Source organism: Papio anubis, chromosome 17 (assembly GCF_008728515.1).
Source record: "Papio anubis isolate 15944 chromosome 17, Panubis1.0, whole genome shotgun sequence".
In the NCBI taxonomy this organism is placed as follows: Eukaryota; Metazoa; Chordata; class Mammalia; order Primates; family Cercopithecidae; genus Papio; species Papio anubis.
In genome coordinates this window covers 9,459,230-9,482,490 of record NC_044992.1, presented here as the reverse complement: position 1 = coordinate 9,482,490, position 23,261 = coordinate 9,459,230, and the positions used below count along the sequence as shown (strand labels likewise).

General features: G+C 49.8%; 1 protein-coding gene across 7 annotated transcripts in view; it reads left to right on the top strand.

The window, feature by feature from the left end:
• The window catches only part of GAS7 (growth arrest specific 7), a 284,928-nt gene that overhangs the window by 240,170 nt on the left and 21,497 nt on the right, over positions 1-23,261 (top strand). For all 7 annotated transcript variants that reach the window (XM_003912340.5, XM_003912339.5, XM_031657376.1 and 4 more), the window contains 4 exons: positions 8,248-8,337; positions 11,900-12,015; positions 14,907-14,981; positions 20,747-20,825. In XM_003912340.5, the coding sequence (XP_003912389.1) occupies positions 8,248-8,337; positions 11,900-12,015; positions 14,907-14,981; positions 20,747-20,825 (360 nt within the window). The remainder of the gene's footprint in view (positions 1-8,247; positions 8,338-11,899; positions 12,016-14,906; positions 14,982-20,746; positions 20,826-23,261) is intronic.

Sequence of the window (23,261 nt, the reverse complement as noted above, 5' to 3'; positions counted from 1 at the left end):
GGCACATTATTTGCTTCTGTTGAACAAACAGAAAGTGGATCTTTAGGATGGCAGTGAGGCTCTTGCTATGCCTGGGAGGCCTTGGGAGGAGGATGAGGTCTTTTCACAGGTGTAGCTGGACCCTGGTGTTAACCATCTGGAAAATGTCACCCAGGGGAGGACAGGAATCCATATGTAGAAAGTCTTCTCCCACCTTCTCTTCCCTCCCTGGGCTTTGGAGCACCATAGGATGGAGCTATGTGGCCCTCCCAGCCCTTCTGATCCAGGAACATAGGAACCCTGATTTGGAGGTCTAGAGGTCACAGAAAGGACACAGCAAGGTTAAAAGTGGTGGCCCAGGAATTAGGAAGCTGATTCTAGACCCTGCTCTGCCACTTACAGTGAACTGGAGAGGTAAACATTCTGTGTCTCAGTTTCCTCATCTGTGCATAAGTTTGCACTAGACCATTGCAAATAAACGCTGAGGCTCCAGTAGCTTCTGGGACATGTGCGCACACACAGCTCTCACCATGCCCCTCTGCTGCCGCTGCCTCCCTCTCTCTGAAGGGACTGTTCTCCCATCTTCCATCCCCACGGATGGAAACATGCTTCCTCTCCACCCAGGTCAGTGAACTCAGGGTTTCTCAACTTCAGCACCATTGACATTTTGGGTTGGATAGCTCTTTGTTGTTGGGGGACTGTCCCATGCATTGTAGATGTTTATCAGCTTCCCTGGCCCCTCCCATCAGAGGACAATAGCATCCATCCCCGACCCCACCCAGCTGTGACAACCAGTAATGTCTCCACATTGCTACATGTTTCTGGGGTGGGGGTAAAATTGCCCCTGGATGGGCATCACTGAATTGACTTCATGGTGTTGTCAAGGCTACTTGTAGAAGTATCCCAGGCTTCTTCTAATCCCCGCTTGACGACACTGCTCCCGGCTGGTATCATGACCCCCCGTCCCCCATCACTGCAGACTTCCCTGGTGGCCACAGTCACGTTCTGCCTCCAGCCTGTCCTCTGTGCTGTAGTGGGGGTGCTTACCCCAGGCAGCAGCCTGATGAATCGTTACTCTCCTGCAGGGTGCTTCTGTGGTCCCCGCTGTCCTGCTTTCAGGATAGACCTCGGCACCCCTGCAAAGACCCCTTCTCACCTCAGTCTTGTCTACTCCCTGACTCTGAGCTCCGCCAAACTGAGCAACACGGTCCCCACCTGTGGGGCATACCCTCTCATCCTGGGTCCTTTCCCTTCCTGCAGTATCCTTCTCACCTTCCCACCCCTCTGTCTGCTGGGGCCTACTATTATTACCTAAATCTAAGATTCCTCCCCCGGACCCCCAGTCCTTCCAGTAACCTCAGCACCTCGGGCTTACTCCACTGGCAGGTTTATCCCGAAGAATTACAGTGACTTGTTTATGGAACTGTTGAGAGCGGAGATGGTGCCTTATATCCCTAGCCTCCGGCCACTGCACCAAGGAACATCTCCTGAGCAGCCACTGTGTACCCAACAGTGTACCAGCGAGGAGGGAAACAGCAGGGAAAAGATGGTCCCCATCCCCTCATAGAGCAGGCTGTCTGGCAAGGAGGAGAAACGTGAAATAAACCATCACGAGACATATCATTACAAATATATTGCATGCAGATTGCTGGGAAGATCTAACGTAGCGCGTGGCACTGAGCAGCCTTTCGACGGATGTTCAAATGGAAAGTGGATGAGCCAAATAGCCCATCCCATAGCTTCGTGGTCGAAGCTTGAACTCTGCAGTCAGCTGGGTCTAGATTCGGATACCTTGCTTCTGTGATCCTCGGTTTCCCCGTATACGATGAGGCTGTTCTTCCTCCACTGTGGAGTTGGTAGGAAGATAAAATGAGAATACATGCAAAGCCCGAGAGAGGGTGTCTGAGTCAGGGCTCAGTCCTGCAGGAGTGAGGATTTGGAGAAATCCCAGTGGGCTTCCTGGGAGGGAGAAATCCCAAAATGAGAGAGGACGGAGACAGTGGCAGGCACCTCCGGGCTCCACCTGAGGACTGGTATCCTGAAGGAGTGGCAGAAGCAGCAGGGTGATGGGTCCCTAACGAATTCCCACATTCTACTGCTTTTACTCTTCTGCCCCAACCTGTTTTCTGTTCCTGCATTAGTTTGCTAAGGATTATGGCCTCCGGCTCCATCCATGTCCCTACAAAGGACTTGATCTTATTCTTTGTTACGGCTGCATAGTATTGCATGTTGTTCATGTACCACATTTCCTTTATCCAGTCTATCGTTGATGGGCATTTAAGATGATTCCATGTTTTTGCTATTGTGAATAGTGCTGCAGTGAACGTATGCGCACATGTGTCTTTATGTAGAAAGATTTCTATTCCTTTGGGTATATACCGAGTAATGGGATTGCTGGGTCACATGGTAGTTCTGTTTTTAGTTCTTTGAGGAATCACCACTTTGCTTTCCACGTGGTTGAACTCATTTACACTCCCTCCAACCGTGTTTAAGTGTTCCCTTTTCTCTGCAGTCTTGCCAGCACCTGTTATTTTTTGACTTTTTAATGATAGCCATTCTGATTGGCATGCCATGGTATCTCATTGTGGTTTCAATTTGCCTTTCTTTAATGATTAGCGGTGATGAGCATTTTTGTATATGCTTGTTGGCTGCATATATGTCTTCTTTTGAAAAGTATCTGGACCGAGCGCAGTGACTCACGCCTGTAATCCCAATACTTTGGGAGGCCAAGGTGGGTGGATCATCTGAAGGTCAGGAGTTCAAGACCAGCCTGACCAACATGGTGAAACCCCATCTCTACTAAAAATACAAAAATTAGCCAGGCGTGGTGGTGGGCACCTGTAATTCCAGCTACTCGGGAGGCTGAGGCAGGAGAACCCGGGAGGCGGAGGTTGCAGTGAGCTGAGATCATGCCATTGTATTCCAGCCTGGGCGACAAAAGCAAAACTTCGTCTCAAAAAAAAAAAAAAAGAATAAAAAAGTGTTTATGTCCTTTGCCCACTTGCCATGTAGGATCTTAAGAGCAGGGCCCTGTGGCTTGTTTATCTCCGTGGCTTGTCTTCCATTCTGGTGAACATAAGGTCTCCCCCAGGGGCCGTCCCATCCCTGCTGAATGGATCACGAATGCTCGTTCTCGAAGTGTGGTCCCCAGACCTTCAGCATCACTTGAGAACTCAGACCCCATTCGGAGCTCCTGAATCAGACACTGGGGGGTGGGACCCAGCAACCTTTGTCCTCTAGGTGACTCTGAGGCATGTTCATCCTCGACTCTGGGACAAGAAGGGGACTGAGTGGTGCTTAGGCAGGTCTCAGCCCTCCTCAGGACTTCCATGGCCTTTTAGATGATTGGCTTGGAGCCAGCCAGGATGCATCATTGAAGAGGCTGTCCTTGGTACCGTCTCCCACTCTGGCTAGCAGGGTCTGTCTGCACAGGCCTCCTGGGGTGGGCGGTGGCATCCTCACTCCGAGGGTAAGTCAACTCAGGAAGATTCTGGGAAACAAGACTGGCCAAGACCCATTTCCCCTCCTGCCTGCCCCGCGTTTGGCCAAGCCTCTTCCTGACATGGGAAAGTCCTTTCTTTGTAGGAAAATGTTTCCCCAACAAGAAGGCAAGGCCAAGAGCAGTTTGGGTGAGGGAAAGGGGAAAGATACCTGCAGGGCAGGCCACTCCAGAAGGCATTTAGACCCGCCTCTGAGTACCCAAAAGTCTACTCATTCCATCATTCTTAATGCTCAATTTACTTTAATGTCATAGTTAATTTATCATTAAATTTGATTGAAATTTTCATGGAGTGCATTATTAAGCAAAATAAAGGCGGACCGTGATGACCGTAATTTGTTGAAATGAGAATAACTGGAACACAAAATAAGGAATCTGTGTTCCTTTGAAATCCATCCCTTGTTTTCTTTTTTTTTTTTTTTTTTTTTTTGAGACGGAGTCTCGCTCTGTCCCCCAGGCTGGAGTGCAGTGGCCGGATCTCAGCTCACTGCAAGCTCCACCTCCCGGGTTCCCGCCATTCTCCTGCCTCAGCCTCCCGAGTAGCTGGGACTACAGGCGCCCGCCACCGCTCTTGGCTAATTTTTGTATTTTTAGTAGAGACGGGGTTTCACGTGTTAGCCAGGATGGTCTCGATCTCCTGACCTCGTGATCCGCCCGTCTCGGCCTCCCAAAGTGCTGGGATTACAGGCTTGAGCCACCGTGCCCGGCCGAAATCCATCCCTTGTTTTCATGATTGCCTGCTTGGCAGTGGGTTATGGAGGCACAGAAAGGAGACTTGCCTCTGGACACACCTTGGGGACTCAACCCGAAACCATGGCTTGGGGTGACAGTTTTCTGATGCTGGCCTCAAGAACTGGCCCTTCCTTCTCTCACTCAGGCTGCTGACACCTGGGAGAAAACTCCCCAGCCCCAGCCGATCTTCATCTAGCCTTTGTTTTTTTTAATTCATCACAGTGCTCATTTCTTAGAGTTTAGGAAGCTTTGCCTTTTTTTTTTTTTTTTTTTTTTTTTTTTATAGCGTCTCGCCCTGTCGCCCAGGCTGGCGTGCAGTGGCGCGATCTCAGCTCACTGCAACCTCCACCTCCCAGGTTCCAATGATCCTCCTGACTCCGCCTCTTGAGTAACTGGGATTACATGTGCCCACCACCACGCCCGGCTAATTTTTGTATTTTTAGTAGAGACGGGGTTTCACTGTGTTGTCCAGGCTGGTCTCGAACTTCTGACCTTGTGATCTGCCCACCTGGGCCTCTCAAAGTGCTGGGATTACAGGCGTGAGCCACCATGCCCTGCCACAAGGTACCTTTTAAAAAACTACTTGATTTTCCCCACTCATCATTAAATTCAGATTAAATATTTTTGATAGGATTTTTTTTAACCCAGGCTTTAAAGTGTAGTGATATAATCATAGCTTACTGCAGCTTCAACCTCCCAGGCTCAAGAGATCCTCCTGCTTCAGCCTCCCAAGTAGCTGGGACTACAGGCATGCACCACCATGCCTGGCTAGTTTTGTTTTTTATTTTGTGTAGAGACAAGGTCGTGCTATGTTGCCCAGGCTGGTCTCGAACTCCTGAGCTCAAGCGATCTGCCCACCTTGGCCTCCCAAAATGTTGGGATTGCAGATGTGAGCCACCATGCCCTGGCCAGGAATCTTACATGGATAATGTTGTATTCTTAGAAGTTAGACATTTTGTAAAGAAGAAAGAGGCCCAGCACAGTGGCTCATGCCTGTAATCCCAGCACTTTGGGAGGCCGAGAAGGGCGGATCACTTGGGGTCAGGAGTTTGAGACCAGCCTGGCCAATGTGGTGAAATCCTGTCTCTACTGAAAATACAAAAACTGGCCAGGTGTGGTGGCGCACACCTGTAATCCCAGCTACTCGAGAGAGGCTGAGGCAGGAGAATCACTTGAGCCAGGGAAGCAGAGGTTGCAGTGAGCCAAGATCGTGCTGCTGCACTCCAGCCTAGTGACAGAGCTAGACTCTGTCTCAAAAAAATAAATAAAAGAAAAGGAGAAAGAGAAGAAGGGATTATCCTTGGCAGAATTTGGTGCAGCCCTGTCATCTCCAGGATTCTCCATGTCATTCCTGCCCCTGATCCTTCTGCTGAGTCGTGTTTCCCTCTAGGTTGGTGGGAACCTCAGCCTTTGCCTTAACCACGTGTCAGGATCCGGGAGGAGTAGGCTCCTTCTATTGCCGGGGACTTCTCCCAGACTGCGACTGAGATCTGTGCGCTGGCAGGTGGGGAGGGGGTGTGGGCTAGATTTACTTCTAACCACCCAGGAGCTTCCTGAACCAGAGGTTACAACTGGAGGTCCATGGGCCCGACTTGGCTGGCAGAAGAGTTTGTTGGGCTTACATGATTTTATTGTTTATATTATTATGGTTTTTAACCTTGAATTAATTGCCAACACTTAGAAATGAAGACACTTTGCATAGAAATCCCCATTTTCAGCTTCCCTCGAGTCATCACGTAATCTGTCAGCACTGCACTCCTCAGAAACGCTTGACAACAGTTGGCAAAAGCTGAGCAGAATCTGCCCCTTGGACACATCTCTGTAGCCTCCGACCCCTGCCCAAAGTAGAGGCTGTCCGCCCTCCTATCCCAGCTGCAGTTTCTGTGACACTTGGGCACCTCACTGGCTTGCACGCCCCGCCCAGCTTTGGAGTTTGTGTCCTGGACCCAAAACCTCAGGGCGGGATCATTTTTTAATGTGTGACATTTTCTACTTCAGCAGGTGCTTGGGCTGCAAGGAGGGGTTAAAGACTTATAAGGCTCAGGCCTTGCTCCCACAGAGGAAGCAAATTAGCCCACGTCCTAGGAGAGGTGGGAATCTGGGGCCTGAAGCCACCTCCACACAGTGGGGAAAAACCAGGGAGCATTGCGAATGTGCTTGGGCAGAAAAGTCTGAGACGACCCAGAAGTTTCTGTACTTCACTCTCCTTAGCTAGGGCCAGCCTTACATGTGCAGCCCAGATTATAATTTTTTTTTTTTTTTTTTTTTGAGACAGAGTCTCACTCTGTCACCCAGGCTGGAGTGCAGTGGCGCAGTCTCAACTCACTGCAACCTCCACCTCGTGGGTTTAAGCAATTTTCCTGCCTCAGCCTCCTGAGTAGCTGTGATCACAGGCGCCCGCCACCACGCCTGGCTAATTTTTGTATTTTTAGTAGAGAAGGGGTTTCACCATGTTGGTCAGGCTGGTCTCGAACTCCTGACCTCATGATCCGCCCGCCTCGGCCTCCCAAAGTGCTGGGATTACAGGTGTGAGCCGCCGTGCCTGGCCCCCCAGATTATAATTTTAAGCTGTATTTGTTTGTATGATACATATCATGACATAACATTTGCAAGGTAACCTCTCCCCCCGACCACCCACACAGTTCCTTTCCTTGGAAGCAAATGATGTTACCTGTTGCCAGAAGTATTCGATACGCAAATAACCAAATGTGTATTATACAGGTGACCCTTGAACAACATGGGGGCTAGGGGTGCCCCCTCTCTACCCATAGTCCAAAACTGACATATAACTTTGGACTCCTCCAGAACTTAACTCCTAATAGCCTCTTGTTGAGTGGAAGCCTCACTGACATGAACACATATTTTGCATATTTATGTGTATTATACACTGTATCCTTACAGTAAACTAGAGAAAATAAAATGTTAAGACAATTATAAAGAAGAAAAATATAATTACTGTTCTTTAGGTGGAAGTGGATCATCCTCAAGGTCTTCATCCTCAACATCTTCACATTCAATGGGCAAAGGAGGAGTAGGAAGAGGAGGGACTGGTCTTGTCTCAGGTCACAGAGGCAGGAGAGAAAATATGTATAAGTGAACCCCTGCACTTCAAACCTGTGTTGTTCAAGGGTCCACTGTATATCTCTTCCTTTTTAAAAAGGAACTGTAATACTCTTCGCTTGCATTTTTTTTTCTTACCTTCACCTAACCGAATATACTGGCACACTTTTCTTATTAAATTTTTTTTTTTTTTTTTTGAGAGAGAGTTTCGCTCATACAATGGCATGATCTCAGCTCATTGCAAAGCTAGAGAGCACTGGTGCCATCTCAGCTCGCTGCAACCTGTGCCTCCTGGGTCCGAGTGGTTCTCCTCCCTCAGCCTCCCGACTAGCTGGGATTACAGGCATACGCCACCACGCCCAGCTAATTTTGTATTTTTTAGCAGAGATGAGGTTTCTCCATGTTGGTCAGGCTGGTCTCAAACTCTCAACCTCAGGTGATCCGCCCGCCTCGGCCTCCCAAAGTGCTGGGATTACAGGCGTGAACCACCGCGCCCGGCCACTTTTCTAATTAAATTTAAGAACTTTATCACTGCATCCTTTCTGATTTCCATAGATGTCTGTCTCATACTTTGTTTAACCATTCCCCTGCTGATGGACATTGGAGTTGTTTTCCGGCCTTTAACTGCCGTAAATAGTGCTGTCGTGAAAAAGCGTGTATGGACATCACCGCCCCCATGCAACTGTATCTGTAGGATAGACTCTTGTGCAATTGCCGGGTCAAAGGCCCTGGATGTTTGCAATTTTGATCCTAGTAAACTGCCCTCTGGAGAGGTGGTACTGGTTACAACCCCTCTGGGTTGGCGGTGAGCGCCTGTTGCCCCTCATATGAAGTGCTGGCCCCTGGAGCACGGGAAGATCCCTGTGCATGTTCTGTCAATGTGGAGGCTGCTGTAGTGCCATTTCCCCCGGGAGCAAAGCCTTCCTCGCTATTCCAGTCTCCAGCAGAGTCATTCTTTCTTGTTCTGTGCCCTACAGATAAACTGTGTGACGTTCCCTCACCCAGACACGATGCCGGAACAGCAGCTGCTGAAACCGACCGAGTGGAGCTACTGCGACTACTTCTGGGTAAGCAGTGCCTCCGTTTCCCCCACAGCGTGACCCCGATGACTGAGAGTGGACCCCCAGGATGGGTAGGAGGGACCTGGATCTCAAAGTGGAGGGGCCTTTCTCACTGGAGCCTGAAGGGCTGGGGTTAAATTTTACACCCGAGACAGGAACTTGGGACCCTCTTGGAGTCCAGCTCATTCTCTAAATCTCAGGGATTCAGCAGGACTTTTGTTCACATTACAGACACTTCAACCAGAATGTAGGTAAGCGGAGGGCCATTTCCTGCAATGCTCAGTGAAGGCAGGAGACTAGAATCCGCCTCAATAAATAAACGTGGGCTCCAGACCTGCTTGTCACTTACGTGAGTGACGTTGGACAAGGGCTTCACCTCCTCGGGCCTCACTGTACTCATCAGAATTGTGAGGCGGTGGGAGCACAGGATCTTCAGAGAGCTCCAGCTTGGATAATCCTATAATTCTGAAACTTTTGCAGATCACTTAGCGAACACAGAGTTTTGGTTTTGCAAGATTCCAGAAAGTTCTGTGGGTGGATGGTGGCGATGGTGGCACAGCCGTGTGAATGTACTTCATGCCACTGAACTGTATTCTTAAAAATGGCTAAAATGGTCAGTTGCATGCTAGGTGTATTTTTTTTTTCCACAATAAATAAATTTTTAGAAATGCAGAGTCCTGTACTTCTGAACATTCTGGGAATGGTCTTGGGCCATTTGCATGTGAAAGTCATCGTGACTTTCAAAATTAGATCACCCCTTTCTGGAATCAGTTAGTAGGGATGGTCATACAACCCTGTGAATATATTAAAAACCACTAAATTGTACACTTCAAAAAAACAAGTGTCCAGAGACCCCAAGGAACAATAAATAAGTAAAAACTTGTTTTCACCACTGTGCAGAATGGATTTTTTGAGACAGAGTCTCACTGTCTCACCCAGGCTGGAGTGCAGTGGTACGATCTTGGCTCACTGCAGCCTCCATCTCCTGGGTTCAAGTGATTCTCCTGTCTCAGCCTGCTGAGTAGCTGGGTACAGGTGTGTACCACCACACCAAGTTTTTTTTTTTTTTTTTTTAAGTAGAAACAGGGTTTCACCATGTTGGCCATGCTGGTCTCAAGCTCCTGGCCTCAGGCAGTCCACCCGCCTTGGCCTCCTAAAGTGTTGGGATTACAGGTGTGAGCCACTGCGCCCAGCCGGATTATCTACACTTTTTAGATTTGCTAACCGAATACTAGAAAAAAGGTCCTTTTTTCTTTCTACAAAATCACTTGTACCTTAGAAGATACACAAAGATCACTGTTGCCTCCACCTCTCACCAAGGCACAATTTCTCTAGCTCCAGCTGTGCTACATCCAGGGTAGAGATCTGTGCCTAGGTTGAGGAAACAGTAAAAAGGGGCTCATCTTTGGCACCAGACAGACCTGGGCAGGTGAGCTCAGAGGCGGGGGAAGCAAGCATCAGAGTGTGCAAGATTTTCTAGGCCCCAGTAAGTGAGTTTTATTCTGCTTGTGGAAGGAGGATGTTAGAAGGTCTTAAGCAGCAATATGATGTGATTTGATTCATAGACGTTGTCCAGGTAGGGGTGGGAAGTTGACAGGTGACCGGAAGAGACCAGGAAAGATGGTAGTGGCGGCAGAGGAGGGAGAGATGTACCTGGGTTTGGAAACATCATCTCTCAAGAGAGGTGCAGTAAATGGAGGATTCAAGGAGAGAGTGGTTTGAGCTCCGGAAATGGGTATCCTGGGAGCCTGGAGGTCAACGTGTGGGGTCTCAAGCCTTGGAAAGTTGGCAGGAATGTCTGATGCTGCCTGCTGCCAGCAGCATCCGGAGAGTGACACTTGTGAGTTCTTATCTTAACTCAAGCTCTCTGGGGACTCTGATACTTAATCTGCAATCCGCTTATCCCCCTGACCATCAAGGCCTTTTCCATGAATAGAAATTTCTGTCTCTTGACACAGTCATTAAAACCTGTTTCTTCTGGCTGGTTTTCCCGAGAGTGCATGGATAGCTCAGCACATCCATCCCAGAAGGGAGGCAGATTGGAGCTCAGTATTTGGGTAATTTTCCTTCTGCTTTGTCATCAAGATGTAGCATTCGTAGGGTGAAGCGCAGCGATCTTCAGTGGACATTGCTTTTAAACTGCAAGAACAGCCCGACCGTGACCCCGTAGGGTGGTGATCTCCCTGTCATCAGGGATGTTAGCAGTGTGACCAGAGGGCTTTGAGTTATGGCACCCGAGGGAGAGGGGTCCCACACTGGGGGAACTGGGAAGGTGTCCATAACATCCTTCATCTACTTGCAACCCCTTTTCTTTCCCCTCTCCTAAAATGTCTGATCTGGATGGGATCTGAGAGATGCAACCCACTCCTATTTCAAGGGGGTGATCTGTGGGGATCCTGCCTAGGATTGGACACCCTGTGGCTGGACACTGTTCTCACCAATGCACCTCTCTGTCTGGGATATCAAAGACCTGTTCTGAACACCCTCCATTAACTATCAAAGTGTTTGACCCTGGGTTGCTGATAGGGAAAAGCTGTAAGGGGGAGGACACTTTTAGGCATGCTGATGGCTAATGCCTGGAATGGCCCTGGGAGCTGGTGCCACGGCCGTGCGGGCAGATGTGTGGCTGAATCTCAGGCAGGGGAATGGCAGGAAAGGGGCATTCAGGTATGCTTGAAGAAATGCAGGTAATACAAAAGAAAATAAAACATTTAATTTTGAAATTTTAAGAATATTTGTTTGCAAAATTAATTGGGTCCTAAGTATTTATTTCGTTGACTTGCCCATCCTCCCCAAGTTTGGACTTTTATTTAAAAGTAACTAATAACAGATACCATTTATTGGGTACATAATATGTGCTCAGCTGTATACATATGTCATTTACCCTGAAGTGACCCTGTGAAGGTAGGGCTGTTATTTCCTCAGTTTTGCAGATGAAAAAACTAAGGCCTGGAGTGAGTGAAGAACTTGGCCAGGGTCACCCAGCCAGTATTTCAGGGCAGCCTGTCCTGTGCTCTCCTCCGGCCTCCCTTCGATCCACTTTCTCCCTATGATTGATTTTTCTCTCCTGTGATCTTTTATGAATGTGTGTTTAGAGGGTGTCACTGCCCTACCAGTATAAGAAGCTGATAGAAGACAAGATGGCTTAAGGCTGGGGGCACCTGCTCCTGAGCTCACACATAGTCCAGCTGGGAGTCAGGATGCCAAGATTCGCCGAGGGCCAAGCCAGGCTCTGCAGCCACCTGGTTGGAAGTCGTAGGCCGTTAGGCATCACAGCCGGCGCTCTTGGACACTTGCCCTTCTTCCTCTCAGTTCCCAGGTTGGGAGAGTTAAGGGGCTTGGATGTGGGGATACAGCAACTGTAAGAGCCTGAGCATCGGAAAGCACTGTTGGGAGACGGGGCACCAGGAGAGACGTCCGAGTTAGGGCAGCAGAGACGGCTGCTCCCGTGTCTTGTGCTGGGCTGGGGTTGCCAGACACATCTGGGAGCTGTCCTCTCTCTTTGGTATTCTCCCTGGCTGCAGACGCAGACTTGCCCTAAACTCTTGTGCTTCTGCTTCCTTTGTAGGCTGATAAGAAGGACCCCCAAGGCAACGGCACCGTGGCTGGTTTTGAACTACTGCTCCAGAAGCAGCTGAAGGGCAAACAAATGCAGAAGGAAATGTCAGAATTCATCCGGGAAAGGTGAAGCCTGGGCCCCTCCCAGCCCTGGGGCCTGGCACCAGTGTTCCCCGGGAGCCCCGTGCCCAGGGGGCGACAGCACAGGACTCAGCACTGCACACTCAGCATTGGGCTGGTTAGCACCAGGTGGCAAACTCATGGCCCCTGGGACGGATCTGGTCAGCAGATGTGTAGCTTTGGCCGATACAATGTTTTTAAATATTTGAACCAACACACAAAAATGGGTAGATTTCATATTAAAATCTGGATATTTTGCACACCTTGAAAGAGCAGAAGCGTTAGCAGGATTGCCTCCGCATCCCTCATGCGACAATTGGCCGGAGCTGAGTAGCAGCTACTCTTGTAGAGGGCGTGTGTGTTCCCATTTTGCCACAGTCTCCACCACTCCATACTGTATTCTCCCGCAGACTTCTTCACTCCTTTACTTATGTACCTGGCCGTCATTTGAAGCACTGCCCTTTACCATAACCGATGGGGGGAAAGTTATAGTTCAATTCATCGTTAGTCAAAACCTGTGTTCCAGGGCAGGAGATGTAGAGCCCTCCTCCTACCCCATCCCTGCCTCAGGGATTGTAACAGTGTTTTGTCTAAAGAGCTTGGGAACACAGATGAAGAAACGATAAACTTAGCCCAGTGGAAATGGAGAAATCTACAAAGAGAAAGAGAAGTTCCTTCTCTATCTCCTTCCTCCTCTCTCTCTCTCTCTCTCCCTCTCCAAGTTCTGAGGTCCTGTTCGGCATACACTCACATACCCACCTGTCACGCATGTGCACACACACACAACACTTTCCATCTGGAGTTGGAAATATTTATAGCAAATTGCAATATCTTTTACAAATATTTTTTTTTTTTTTCTTTATGAGACAGAGCGTTGCTCTGTCACCCAGGCTGGAGTACTGTGGCATAATCTTGGCTCACTGCAACCTCTGTCTCCGAGGTTCAAGCGATTCTCCTGTCTCAGCCTCTGGAGTAGCTGGGATTACAGGCGTGCACCACCACGCCCAGCTAATGTTTTTGTATTTTTAGTAGGGACGGGGTTTCACCATGTTGGCCAGGCTGGTCTTGGTACTCCTGAGCTCAGGTGATCCGCCCGCCTCAGCCTCCCAAAGTGCTGGGATTACAGGTATGAGCCACTGCGCCCAACCAAAAATTTTCCTTTTTAATTATAACAGCAATAATCAAGTCATGATGCTTTGGCGTTTTGAAGCACCCCTTTCCCTTAGAGGACCTATTTTCAGATGAGATCGCATGTGTTCAGGGTGGTCTGGGTGTAGACAGAGGGCCTATTTTCAATTTGTATTATCAGATCCTTATTTTATGACTCATTAAACTGGTGGGAAATGGAGAGGTTACATGGCTTGGGTTTGAGAAGACAATGGTATAAAACAGGCAAATCGGAACTGACTGCAAAAGCCAAAGCTTGAACACGCTTGTGGTTTATATTTCCATAACAACGTCTTGTTAGCAAATAAATGGAAACTGCCATTTCAGGACATTCTGGGCTTCCTAGAGAAAACGCATACACCAGCCACCTTGAGATCTTGGGAAGGCCTTTTAGTGCCAGGAGAGGTGAGAGCTGAGGCTCCGAGTTGGGAGCTTCCCTGGCTCGAGGACAGGTGCTGGCTGGTTTGCTGGGGTCTTGGTTTCGGGAAGTGGGGCAGAGGTGGAGGTGACGCACGCTTTGGTCCTGGAGGTGAGACACAGGAGCATCGTGTGTCTGGTGCATGCGGTCGGCATTGAGGAGCCGGGAGTGTGGCATGGATAGATCTACTTTCTAGAGATCTCTCTTGGCCACAGTCTGGGGGTGAAGGTAGGGGGATGGAGAGGAAGTGACAGAGGCAGATCAGTTGGAATGAGACTCAGGAGGACCTAGAGACCAGTTGAAGGTGGAGGTGAGAGAAAAGCAGTGCAAGAAGGAACGAGATTGTGAGTCCCCTGATGCCAAGTCATGCAATTATTATTACTCGGAATGCTGCGGCCAGACTTTGTCAACCGCCCTCTCTCCATCATCGTACTCTTTGGGTGCCAGGTGCTTGAGCGGCTGGGAAGCAGATGCTGTGGTCCCAGCATCTCTGGAGCTTTTCTGTTCACTGTGTGATGGACCAGGGGCTCTCTGAATCCTGGGCTCTGGCCAGCTCTGGTTGGCATAAGCATAGCTGCTCTGTCTCCCACTGTGGCCCAGAGGACCGCTTAGGTGGCGAACAGTACCTCTGACAACATGCTTCACACGACGTGGCAGATAATACAGGACACCCCCTGGGGAGTTGCCTTGCAAATGTGTCAAAGGCCTGCCTGCCAGAAGCTACATCCAACGCTGCTTTCCTCTCCAGGGAAATAGAATCTACCTGCAGCCCTGGGCACTGCCAGGTTTCCATGGAAATACTTGCACCCAGCAGGCTTGACAATCAGAGGCCCTGGGGGTGTGAGACAGTAGGGAGATCTTCTGTTCTGCTGCTGAGGGCCCGAGGCCACCTGGGAGTTGTGGGGCTGGAAGGGAGAGGGGACAGCCCTGGGTATTATTGCTGGTAGTCTATCACGAGTTGCAAGCATTCATTCCTTCCTTCATTCATTTATTCATTCAGGGGTCTTGTTTCCTGTTCTGTGCTAGGAACTATGTAAACGCCAGTTCTCATCTTCACAGCTCTAGGAGACAGGAGAATAGATCCTACTTCGCAGATGAGGAGGTGGAGGTCCAGACAGTTTTATTCATTCGTTTATCCAACAAGTATTTATTAAGCACCTACTGCATGTCAGGTGGATAGACAAGAGCCATGCAGTCTCAGAGCTTAGGGTCTAGTGGGTTCCTTTCCACGGCGGAGGTGTGCAGGGCAGCAGGGCAGATCCACCGTCTGGCACTGGAGAGCTGATGTGGGTTGGGTTTTCTGTCTTTGCAGGATAAAGATTGAAGAAGACTATGCGAAGAACTTAGCGAAGCTCTCTCAGAACTCCTTGGCTTCTCAGGAGGAAGGGTGAGTGGGTAGGAGAGAGGTGGGAGTGGGGAGGATGGGGGGATCACTGAGGAAGGGGGATCAGCCAGTCATCACTGATCACTGGCATGGCCTCAGTTTGGATGGAGAGCTCTCCATAGGCCTGGCTGAAGGTGGGCATTCATGGCTCAGGTAGGCGCTCATGACTTAAGATGTGTGCCCATGGCCCAAGCAGGACACCCATGACTCAAGGTATGGGTGTCCACACTCAAAAGGGCACTTCCATCCAGGCGCGGTGGCTCACGCCCGTTATCCCAGCAATTCGGGTGGATCACAAGGTCAGGAGTTCGAGACCAGCCTGGCCCACATGGTGAAACCCCCTCTCTACTAAAAATACAAGAATTAGCCGGGTGTGGTGGTGGGCGCTTGTAGTCCCAGCTACTTGGGAGGCTGAGGCAGGAGAATGGCGTGAACCTGGGAGGTGGAGCTTGCAGTGAGCCAAGATCACACCACTGCATTGTCTTCTCTTTAGTGACCAAGGGCCATGTTCCAGATGTTGGAGTATGTCAGAATCCCCTCTGGTCTGACCCCTGGTAGCTGGGCAATAGCTTCTAGATGCCCACTCGAGTTCCCCTTTCTCTAGGGGCAGGCTGGAAGGAAGCTGAGTATGAGAGGTATGAGAGGGTGTTGTACCTGGCCCCTGTGTCTGGAGCTCTCCCCTGTGGGCTTGAGGCACAGGATCCCTTCCCAATAATTCTGTGACCGTTGAGTGGGACCTGGGCTGGGAGAAGCTTAACCCAACCCTCCCAGCCACAGAAGGATTCCTAGTGGGTAAAAAAGTCTCGGCCCTTATGCCCCCCTGGGGGAAATGGAATATGGTGCAACCACTGTGGAAAACAATCTGATTGTTCCTCAAAAAGCTAAGCATAGAATTACTATATGACCGAGCAATTCCATTCCTAGGTTTATACCCAAAAGAATTGAGTACAGGCACTCACACTAATACATGTATACACATGTACAGAGCAGCAATATTCGTAACAGCCAAAAGGTGAAAACAACCCATGTTCCACCCAGCGATGAGAGGATAAACAAATGGTGGTGTATGCACAATGGATATCCATGGATAGACAATGGAATATTATTTACCCATGAAAAGGAATGGAACACTAATACATGCTACTGTGTGGATGAGCCTCGAAAACATTCTGCTAAGTTACAGGAGCCAGGCACAAAAGGTCTCATAGTGTATGATTCCATTTATGTAAAATGTCCAGAACAGGCAAACCCATGGAAACAGAATGTGGATTGTCATTTGCTTGCCAGGGTCTGAAGGAGGAGGGGAATGGGTTGTGACTGCTTAGGGGCTACCGGGTTTCCTTTTGGGGTGTGTATTCATCTGGTTGGGCTGCCACAACAAGATGTCCCAGACTGAGCGGCTGAAACTACAGAAATTTATTTTCTCATGACTCTGGAGGCTGGGAAGTCCAAGATCAAGGTGCCAGCAAGGTTGGTGCCTGGTAAGGACTCTCCCATTGGGTTGCAAATGGCAGCCTTCTTATTACGTGTTCATGCAGCCTTTCCTTGGTGTGTACTCAGAGAGAGAGCTCTGTGATATCTATTTTTTTTTTTTTTTGAGACAGAGTCTTGCTCTGTTGCCCAGGCTGGAGTGGCCTGATATCAGCTCACTGCAACCTCCACCTCCCAAGTAGCTGGGACCACAGGCATGTGCCACGATACCTGGCTAATTTTTTGTATCTTTAGTAGAGACGGGGTTCCACCATGTTGGTCAGGCTGGTCTAGAACTCCTGACCTCAGGCAGTCCACCAGCCTCGGCCTCCCAAAGTGCTGGAATTGCAGTGTGAGCCACCGCACCTGGCCAATGTCTATTTTTATAAGGACACTAATCCTATCAGATCAGGGCTGCACCCTTATGACCTCATTTAACCTTAATTACTTCCTTAGAGGCCCCATTGCCAAATGCAGCCACATTGTGGGTTAGGGTTTTAACCTAAGACTTTTGGCAGGACATAAACCTTTAGTCCATACTAGCATGACAAAAATGTTTTGGAACTAGATAGAGGTGGTAGTTGCACTCACAAAACGGGCATTTGATTCGGTCTTGTCCTCAATGTGCCTGCATTGTTCACTTTTAAACGGTTAATTTTATGTTATATGAATTTGACCTCAGTAAAAACACAAAGACTCTTAGGAGGTTAGAGCTGAAAATGTCCCTAGAGGTCCTCTCTCTTCCAACCTCCTGGTGCTGGTCTGTGTTTGAATTCCTCCTCTAAGGGGGAGTGAACCCCCGAGGAAGGAAGACGTTCTGTTGTGGGACGGCTGTGGTTGTCAGCGAGCCGTGATGTTCAACCAGTCCAAATCTGCCTTCATGGCTTGAAATCCTTCAGCGGACTGAGATTTTGCCAGCCCAAATGTGGCTTTGATTAAGCCCTCCACATGGGTTGGCTATGCAGCCAGGCGGCCTCCTTGGAATGGTTCTCACCCTCCCCGCCAGCCACAGACCACAGGGCAGCCCAGCAAGACCAGCGTCCCTTCCACAGATGTAAATGAGGTTAGTTCATTCCTGGCCTCCTCCTGCTCCGTGCACGGGGCCTGAGATGGGGCAGGAAGGCGGCACATAGAGGAGCAGCTCTTGCTCCCTGGGAAGGAGCTTTCCTAAGTATCCCCGTGCCCTGCAACCACTGTGCCGCTCTGGAGTCTTCCGGCTTCCACCTCTCCGGCCTGGGCTGCTGCCAAGGACACTGTGTCCTGGCCAACACGCACAGCATATGCTCCTCACCCGAGCAGTCCAGCTCCGTGAGTCAGGCCCACGCTGACATACTGTACACACATGCACGGACAAACACAGAACAAGCTCACAGACATGCATCAGGGCCACTGCTCCATAGATGTACACATTACTTCTCACCCTGCATGCCCACATAGCAGCCCCATGCACACAGTCCTGTAGCAGGCACTGGAGCATGAACACATGAGCCCCCTACATACAGCGTGCAACGACACTGATTTACGTTTACACACAGCTTTGGACATTTAACCCCATCTCCTTGAAGACTTTCAAAGCAAAGCAGGAGTCTAGAAATTTGGAGCAGTCAAGGAAGATGCTTCTCAGGGAGGCTGGAGTGGCTTTTGCAATTCAACTTCTGTCCAAATTAGATTTCACAGGACATGTGCACATTGGTAAATAAGCGGAATTCGGCTGTTTGTTCTGCCTTTAGTTTTTCTCTCCTGTGTGGAAAGGAAATGGGATTTTGGTTTTCCTAGTGGGCGATCATGAAAACAACATGCATTTTGACTTGGCATGCCTCAAACTATATGTTGGAACAGAGATGCATCTCAGATTTTGTTTTGTTTTTCATTAACTGTTTATCAGATGAAAAATCTCTTTTCGAATGAATTTGTAAGTAGCATTTTAATAAATGGTGACATGACTCCAGAGAGCCTGGAGTATTGGAGAGCAGGGAGACATTCACCAAGGATGCACTGGCTCAGAGGGGCCCGTCTGAATGTCTGGAGAGATGTCCTCCCACTTAGCAGTGCCCGGCCTGGAGGTAGAGCTGAGGACGTTGTGTTGGGTGGAAAACCATGATTCTTCCCTTCCTCCCAGTTGCCCAGAGATAACATTCTCAGGCCACCATGGCTGTCCCTGGGCCATTTACCTGCCATGTGCTCTGCTGACAGTAGACTGACAGCTCTGTGGAAAGACGCATGTGCTCATAGAAAGCCTGGGCACTGCCCAGGGCCTTTCTGACTCTGTGACTCTTGTTCGTACCTCCTGCTGGCTGCTGTGGGTGGCTCAGCTGCAGGGGCAAACCCCTCGCACCTCCCTTTAATCCAATTCCCACTCCTCCCAGGACAGCCTCCATATGCTTCGAATAGTGTTGGCTTTCACCCTAGAGCTAGGAGGCATCTTGAGATAATTTGTGTGTATGGCGTGAGGTAGGGCCAAGATTCCTTTTCCTCCTATGGATGTACAGTTGTCTCTGCACCATTTGTTAAAAAGATCATCTGTTTTCCCCCATGGAAACACCTTAACCTCTTTGCTGCAGTCAATCGGCCCTAGCTGTGTAACTCTGTGTTCTGCTCCGCTGATCTGTGTAACTGCCAGGACTGCTCCCGCCACCTCTGGACCTCCTACCCACCTGTTGAATCAGGTGGGGCACCCAAGCCACCCAGAGGGTGTGGAGTACCCCAGCACAGCTTCCTGAAGCTCAGGCCCTTCAGGCAGAGACAATTGTCAACAGCTTGGATTGCCCCGTTTCATACTCCAACGCTTCTCTGGTGGCTTCCCCTGCCAGGATCACTGAGGGGACCTTTCTTTGCTGCTGGACTCCTAGATAAAATCAGGCAGTCATTTCCCATAAACACCTACCTCAGCCTGAGCCAGCACCACCCACCACACAGGCCTGGCCAGTCATCAGAGGGATCTGCTGTGCTCTGCTGGGCAATTCTTTGCTGCTGGCTGCTCTGCTCTAGACCCAGAAGCCTCACCACATGCTGTCTTTTAATCAGCTTTTGCCACTCGACTTTAATGAATTCTCTGGGTGGGGAGTGGCTTTTGGATGATATTAAGTCAACAGAACATTCAGCCTGGATTTACTGGCTGTGTTGAAGAGGCTGAGAGCAAGAAAGCAGGGGTATCATTTGGAAGGGTCATGGGGTTAAAGAGCTCCAAATCATAGAGAATGTAGCCTGGGGCCTGCATTGGCAAGTCTTAGGGACTTCAGGCGATTTCTTCTACATGAAGCCCCTCCTTGGAGTGGAGAAGTGATGCCGATAAGAGGACTTGGCCCTTCTCTAGTAAGCTGTGGGCCGCATCAGGGCTCACAGCTAGAGAAGCAGTGCTAGAGGAGACCCTGCTTCCGAGGATGGCAGTGGGAGCCTCCTCTACCCTGTGGCTGCATCTAGGTCACTAGACCCACACAGTCCATCTTTGCCCCTTCTGGAAGCCAGGCAGCTGGGGTTTTTTCCATAAGCAGGGCTGCATGGTACCTTCTGTTTGAAAAGAGCTTCTCTGGCTGGGCACGGTGGCTCATGCCTATAATCCCAGCACTTTGGGAGGCCGAGGCTCACCTGAGGAGTTCAAGACCACCCTGGCCAACATGGCAAAACCCTGTCTCTACTAAAAATACAAAAATTAGCCAGACATGGTGGTGCACTCCTGTAATCCCAGCTACTCGGGAGGCTGAGGCAGGAGAATTGTTTAAACCCAGGAGGCAGAGGTTGCAGTAAGCCAAGATTGCGCCATTGCACTCCTACCTAGGTGACAGGGCAAGACTCTGTCTCAAGGAACGAACAAACAAACTAAAAGAGCTTCTCCCTGGAATAGAACCTGTTTCCTTCCTTGATTGATTAGCAGATGCTTGCATCCCTCATCGGCAAACCAGGGAGGGGTGATGTGAAAGCTCTGGGGACAGTGACGGCCCAGGGGTCAAGGCCCTCACTGCAACTGAGGCTTTGGAATGTCCCCATACCTGCTTCCTGTACCTTCCTGGGTCCTTGAGAGCCTCTGGATTTCTAGGAATCCCCCCGCCACTCGGCTATGTGCCACAGTCTGTTTCCTTAGCTTGCAGAGGTAAGGTGAGCTCACTTGGACCTTGGTGGCTCATCGGACCCTGTGAGTTGAAACGTGATGCTCGTGTCTGGTTTTTGCCCAGCCTCTGCCTCATCCGCGTCCACATTCTCAGCTGTCATGTACCTCCCTGAGACCTGGGGTGGAGCCCCACCGTCCCACCTCAAGAAGGGCTTTGGCTTCTGACCTGAGTCTCATGGTCTTTTTGTTGCAGTTCCTTAGGCGAGGCGTGGGCCCAGGTGAAGAAGAGCCTGGCGGACGAAGCAGAAGTTCACCTCAAGTTCTCTGCCAAGGTAACCCCTCCCTGCAGCTGCTCTCCTTTGGTCTTACACACTGAGGTACTGAAAAATAGTTAACAACGGTCTCTCCAGTTTGCCCTGTTTGCCATTTTCCCTGGTGTAAATTTCAAAGTATCCACATGAAGTCACGGAATACGGAGTTGGGAAGAGATGCCCAGTGGCTCACCATGAAGTGGTGCTTTTATACGGATACAGTAGCACAAACGACCATCAATATCCACCAGGAGCATGGAAAATAGTAAAGTGTAGTTAGGAGGTGGTAAGTGCTGGGTATTTATTGCCTTGGTTTTTTATTTTTTGTTATTTTTAAAAAGACAAGGTCTCACTCTGTTGCCCAGGCTGGAGTATAGTGACATGATCATAGCTCACTGCAACCTCAGCCTCCTGGGCTCAAACGATCCTCCCACCTCAGCCTCCCAAGTAGCTGGGACAACAGGTGCATGCAGCCACGCCTGGGTGATTGTTTATTTCTTTGTAGAGATGGTATCTCACTGTTTTCCCCAGGCTGGTCTCGAACTCCTGACTTCAAGCAGTCTTTCTGCCTCTAACCCCCAAAATGCTGGGATTACAGACATGAGCCACTATACCTGGCCTATTGCCTTTGTTTTTAATATAATTAATTGAATTATAAGTTTATATCATTTCCTTTTGATAATGGCTGTGTTTAACAACCAGCAAACAGAATTCCTGAAAATTTAACATTTGGCTTTTGGGAGCCATTGGGAGCAGGTCTTAGCACACCCCCCCGTTTCTCAGGGCAGCCCTTGAATGATGAAGCCCTGCTTTCTTTTTGCCTGGCTTTCAGAGGGATGGCGTAGCATGTCCTGTCTCTTCCTAGTGTCAGGAAATACTAGGTTATGTCAAAGGGAGAATTTTTTTTTTTTTAATTTGTGGTGATTGCAAAATTTCAGAACAAGTAAAGAGTCCTTCCTTCCTTCCTCCCTCCCTGCCTCCCTCCCTCCCTCCCTTCCTTCCTCCCTCCCTCCCTCCCTTCCTTCCTCCCTTCCTCCCTTCCTTCCTCCCTCCCTCCCTTCCTTCTTTCCTTCCTTCCTTCCTTCCTTCTTTCCTTCCTTCCTTCCTTCTTTCTTTCCTTCCTTCTTTCCTTCCTTCCCTCCCTCCCTCCTTCCTCCCTCCTTCCTCCCTCCTTCCTTCCTCCCTCCCTCCTTCCTTCCTTCCTTCTTTCCTTCCTTCTTTCCTTCCTTCCTTCTTTCCTTGCTTCCCTCCTTCTCTCCCTCCTTCCCTCCCTCCTTCCCTCCCTGCCTTTCCTCCTTTCCTCCCTCCTTCCCTCTCTGCCTTTCCTCCTTTCCTCCTTTCCTCTCCCCACTCCCCCTCCCCTCCCCTCCCTTCTCCTCTCCCTTCTCCTCTCCTCTCCTCCTCAGTCTCACTCTGTCACCGAGGCTGGAGTGCAATGACACGATCTCAGCTCACTGCAACCTCTGCCTCCTGGGTTCTCCTGCGTCAGCCTCCCGAGTAGTTGGGACTACAGGTGCCCACCACCACGCCTGGCTAATTTTTTGTATTTTTAGTAGAGATGGGGTTTTACCATGTTAGCCAGGCTGGTCTTGAACTCCTGACCTCGTGATCCACCCTCGGCCTCCCAGAATGCTGGGATTAGAGGCGTGAGCCACCACACCCGGCCGTAAAGGGTCCCTCTTTCATTTAGTTCTGAAGATACTAGCGCCAGGACTCAAGGGCAGGGTGTTTCTGTCCTATTCCTATCGTCAGGGCTCAGGATGGTGCCTTGCACATAGTAGATGCTTAATAAATATTTTCTTATTGAGTCATGAGTGAACGGAGCCCTCTGACTATCTCTGCTCCACCCCCAGTCTTTTCAGGTCTCCTTTCTCTCAAGATTTCTTCATGTTTCCAAGTGAGTCTCCCCTCCCCACTTCCTGGCACATATCTCCAGGTTTTCTGTCTGACTCTCAGCTAATTTTTAGATGAAAAATAAACTAAATCTGTCAGTGAAATAATCCACTCTAAAGTGTACGTGACTGGTGGGGCCACCCATTAACAGTCTTGCCTTTTAAAGAGGGGCCAGGTGTGGTGACTCATGCCGGTAATCCTAGCACTTTGGGAGGCCAAGGCAGGTGGATCACAAGGTCAAGAGACTGAGACCATCCTGGCCAACGTGGTGAAACCCCATCTCTACTAAAAAAAAAAAAAATACAAAAATCAGCTGGGCTTGGTGACCCACGCCTGTAGTCCCGGCTACTCGGGAGGCTGAGGCAGGAGAATCTCTTGAACCCTGGAGGCGGAAGTTGCAGTGAGCCGAGTTCGTGCCACTGCACTCCAGCGTGGTGACAAAGTGAGACTCTGTCTCAAAAAAAAAAAAAAAAAAAAAGGGACCTCTCAGAGTGCACCATCCCAGTGACCCTGGCCTCCTTTCTCATCCCTCTGCCCTCCCATCATCACTAGTTGGACACAGCA